General features: G+C 20.4%; 3 protein-coding genes across 3 annotated transcripts in view; 2 read left to right on the top strand and 1 right to left on the bottom strand.

The window, feature by feature from the left end:
• The window catches only part of PRSY57_0719800 (nucleolar rRNA processing protein, putative), a gene marked incomplete at both ends in the record, with an annotated part of 1,797 nt that extends 1,423 nt beyond the window's left edge, over positions 1–374 (bottom strand). The window contains one exon of the mRNA XM_012906852.2: positions 1–374. This exon is cut by the window's left edge and continues 1,423 nt beyond it. Within this exon, the coding sequence (XP_012762306.2) occupies positions 1–374 (374 nt within the window).
• Positions 375–1,722: 1,348 nt separating this feature from the next.
• On the top strand, positions 1,723–2,151 carry PRSY57_0719900 (hypothetical protein; the record flags this gene model as incomplete). The annotated part of the gene is made up of 2 exons (XM_012906853.2): positions 1,723–1,805; positions 1,995–2,151. 2 exons carry the CDS (start codon positions 1,723–1,725, stop codon positions 2,149–2,151), a joined length of 240 nt encoding a protein of 79 aa, XP_012762307.1.
• Positions 2,152–3,085: 934 nt separating this feature from the next.
• Positions 3,086–4,831, top strand: PRSY57_0720000 (hypothetical protein; the record flags this gene model as incomplete). Its single annotated transcript, XM_012906854.2, has 1 exon — positions 3,086–4,831. The coding sequence occupies one exon, from the start codon at positions 3,086–3,088 to the stop codon at positions 4,829–4,831; it is 1,746 nt and encodes a 581-aa protein (XP_012762308.2).
• Between the last annotated feature and the right edge of the window lie 234 nt (positions 4,832–5,065).

A 5,065-nucleotide genomic window follows, 5' to 3' on the forward strand; every position in this document is an offset into this window, starting at 1 on the left:
TCTTCTTCTTCTTCTTTTGAAGGAGCAATTTGAACATTCGGTTCATTCACAGAATTGTATTTAATATATCCCTCTTTCAGAGGCATAAATTTTGTATTTGCCAGTAATTTTTTTGAAGACAATATAGCTAACTTTACATCTTTATTTAATTGGTTTTTCAATTTCCTATTCTTAATATTTTTTGTATTTGGTAAATTTTTCGGTAAGTCATTTTTATCAACACATAAATAATCTATCCTTTTTGATGGATTCTTTATCTTTTCTTTTTTTATATTCTTATGAGCTTTGTATAGTATTTTATTTACGTTCACCTTAATTTTCTCCTCCTTAATCTTTTCGGGTTCCACCTTTTGTTCTACAAACAGGCTGCTCATTTTTATTACATAATTAAAAAAATAATAAAATAAAATAAAATAAAAAATAATAAAATAAATATAATATGATTAATATAAAGAAAGCAAGATCATATGATGAATTATTTTAAACATAAGGATAGGAATGTCGAAGTAGATACATTAATAATATATATTTCGTAAGGTACATGAAAAAAAATATATTAAATGTAAATGAATAAATAAATAAATAAATAAATATATATATATATGAACATATAAAAGGTCGCACAAATTTTAGATATATATTATTTTCATTTTATATAAAATATCATAGTTGTATCTATCTATATATATATATATATATATATATTTCTTTTTTCTTGAATTGTATTTTAAAAAAAGAACGTTAAATAGATATAATATAATTATAATATATATAAATATTTTACAAAAATATATATATTGGCTTATAAAATGTAACAATATAATAATTTCTAAGAAACAGAAATGCAACAAAATAAACAAATTTTTTTAATTATATATATTATTATTAAATATATATATATATATATATATATATATATATATATATATATATATTTTTATATTTTTATATTTATATTTATTTATTTATTATTTAATTTTTTTCTACATATAAAAAATATGAAATATTTTATTATAAATAAAATTACCCATTAGGAATTTCTTTTATTCTTAAAATAATTATATAATTATCTATATAAATAAAATTATATAATTATATATATATAATATATATATATATATATATATTTTTAGGATGATAATATAATATATTGTAAAATATATAACCAAGAAAATTATGTATATATATATATATATATAACTTACAATTCTTTATATATATTATATATAAATCATATATGCACTAAAATTTTTTATAAATTTTCAAAAAAAAAAAAAAAAAAAAAAAAATACAAATATATACATATATATATATATATATATATATATATATATATATATATTTAAAAGAGTAATTTACATATTTTGATAAATTACCAAATTAAAAAAAACAAATACACAATAAAATATATTATATATATATATATATTTTATACATATAAAATGATATAGTTTGGAATAATAATATACATAAAAAATATTTTTTAACGTTGAAGGAAATTTCCATAAAATTTTTATGTAAATTATATATACATACAAAATTTATATATTTATATATTTAAATATTTACAATTTAATATATGTACATATTTGTGATTTATCGTTATAAAATGTATATTTATATATGATAACATAATCTTTAGTTCTATATATATATATATATATATATATATATATATTTTTGTTATATTCATTATAAAATAAAATAAAAATAATAATAAAGATGTCAAAAGCTGTATACTCCAAAATATGGATGAGCACAAATAACTTCCACACAAGGAGAAGATACGGATGGTTTAAAGTTTGGTAAGCCCTAAGATAAAAAATAAGATAATATAAAAAAATTTGGTTGTGTATAAAACATATGTTCATCCAAAAAAACTTTTTTCATTTGAAAAGAAATTATTCACTTTTTCATTTTATATATATGTATATACTTTTTATTATGTATATGATTATTTTAATTTTTTTTTTTTTTTTTTTTTTTTTGAAAAGTTCTCGCTTGAGCCCATGGGTATATGTATGGGCAGTTTATGCTGTGTCTATTGTCTTTCCCGCTTTCGACGATGAGTATAAGAAATTCTTAACTTTTGGAATATGGAAAGAAAATGATGTTGGTTACAAAAAAAGTGCTCCTCAACCTTATAATTAAATATCTTTTGGTATGAACAATTAATAATTTCAAATTGAATGACAATATATCTTCTTTTCTTTTTTTTAACACTAATACCCTTACCAACGTTTAAAAAAATAATGAACTATAAGTTTGATAATATTACATTATAAAATTACACGACAGTTAATGTAAACAAATTTTTTCTTTACACCTATTATTTTATGACTAATTATATATATATATATATATATATATTATATTTCTTTTTTTTGTAAAATACCCAAGAGAGAAAAAAAAAATAAAATAAATGAAATAAATAAAATACGTACCTATTATGCGTATTAAAATTATGTATTATATATATATATATTATATATATATATATTTTTTTTTTTTTTTTTATGTTTTTTTAAAATTGTATAACTTATACACATACAACATTCAATCTACTGTGTGCATATTAAACTTTGAAATTTTTAATATTAAAAAAAAATGTTTAGTAATATAAAGTTATAAATAAATATTATACAATATGAGTTAAATATTTGTTCACTGTTTATCATATATATGTAGCTAAGTTTACTACATATATGTCTTATCAATTTTTTATTATGTATCACCAAAACAAAAACAAAAAAAAAAAAAAATTAAAATAAATAAATAAAATAAAATGAATTAAAATAATAATATAAAATACAACGTTGTATAAACGATAAAGAACAATATATACATATATAATTATATTTTATCCAAATTAATACAGTGTTTTCTTTTTTTCTTTTTCTTTTTTTTTTTTTTTTTACATATATGTTTAAATTTAAGATAATGTTCTACACAGATATTAAAACATTATTTATACAAAATTATATAGACCTTGTCAAATAATATATACATATATATATATATATATATATATATATACATATATATATTTATTATTTATTATTTTTTATTGCTTTTCTTGTATACTATGAGACTTGATTTGTTCTTCCTTTTTTGTGTGTCACCATGTTTGTATACCTTATTTGTTAAGGGACATGATGAATATCAAGGGGATGTGGAAAAAATAAATATGAACGATAAAAAAGGAAATGTCAGTATTCATGATTATTTATATAAAATTGGAGATGAAGAAAAAACAAAAGACAGATACCATAATAAATTGAATGATAATATAACAGAAGATGATCAACATAATACAACCTTATTCCCAGATGCGGAAGAATTGTATACATTTTTAACAACCGAAGAAATAAAAGGAAAGAATAGAAATATTTTTAATCACTTAAAGGGATCAGTAATTAAAAATAAAATGACAAAAGCAACTTTTTTAGATTTATACAAATCTGCACTGAAACACTTTGATATAGATGGATATACCTTTTTATTAAAAACCGTAATGCATAAAAATTATAATGATCGTTTTGTTGAAAAGGTGAAGAAAGTAAATGAGTATACATCACACTGTGATGAAGGTGTAGTAGATAAGGAAGATGAGGATACAATGAAAAAGAAAAACAAAAGAAAAAATAAATATACATATGAAAATACTAATTCTAATAAAAATACTAATAGCTTACAGAACAATAGTGCTGTGGAATATCCTGGAGGACCTATAAGATCTACTTATGGTAATAATTTATCTAAATGGATGAAAGATTCTCTAGAAGATATTAGAACACCAGATTCTATTAAAGAACCTGGATTAGGTAATATGTTAATACAAAGTTTAACAATGGTTAAAGGTTTTATACAATCTGTTGCAAGTTCTGTAGTAGATATTGTACCTCCATTAATTCCTCCACCTATATGGATTAATAGACCTTTACCATGCTTACCTATGATAACAGGAAAAAATTGTTTAGGTTCTATTTTGTATCCAATCACCGCAGCAGAATTTATTACTGCAGATATAACAGATTCTATAATGAACGGAATAATATCAAGCTTTCCATCTAAATATGCTAGTAAAATAGGTAAAACATCAGAAACACAATATAGAATATGTGCTATGGCTTATTTAGGTATGTATTGTGCATCCCTTTTTCCTATATGTTGGTTACCTATAGGATTAAAAGTTGCAGAAACTATGCCTATATGTTTTCCACAATGTTTAGCTACCTTAATTGCATGCCCAGGATTCTGGATAGATGATATTGAAGGACCTTGTAATAATACATCTGTTCCTCCATTTTGTTCTTTTTCAATATTTGTTAATCAAAAACTAGTACCTCCTCAATTAACATCTTATGATCATTCTCATTTATATCCCTCTACATGCCCATCAAAAGATGAGGATTATGATATACCAGATGATTTATATGAACATAAAAGCAGTGATATAAATAATGTAGTAGTTAAAGAAAAACAAAAATATTTACCTAAAAAAATTGCATTACCAAAATATCCAGATTTAATACCTAACATAAATCTTTATAAACAACATGATATCGAACAAGTAGAAAAATGTAAATGTATGGATATTATACAAATGTGTAAGCTAAAATATGCTATACCAGTTATAAAAAACACTACAAATATTATCTATAAAAAATATGAACAACCAACAGAAATGTCATCTAAACAAAAAAAATGTTGTCACACATGTAAACCAATATGGGAAATTCTTTTCCCTTCTAAGAATATAATAAATTTGAAAGGCTCTCCTGTATATCCCAAAGGAAATAATATTTTCTCGAGTATAATACGTAAATAAGCATATAAAATAATATATCCTTGGGGGGGGGGGCAGGAAAAAAAAAAAAAAAAAAAAAAAAAAAAAAAAAAAAATTACTACAAATCTTCATGGGTAAACACATTTGAGTAGAATTTAATGGATATTATATACAACAAGTACAAAAGAAAAATATTATAAATTAACATTTGAAAAGTATCATCATATGTCCTCTTTTTTTTTTTTTTTTAATAAATTGTTTTTTTTGAACTTTTT

This window comes from Plasmodium reichenowi, chromosome 7 (assembly GCF_001601855.1).
Source record: "Plasmodium reichenowi strain SY57 chromosome 7, whole genome shotgun sequence".
Classification (NCBI taxonomy): Eukaryota; Apicomplexa; class Aconoidasida; order Haemosporida; family Plasmodiidae; genus Plasmodium; species Plasmodium reichenowi.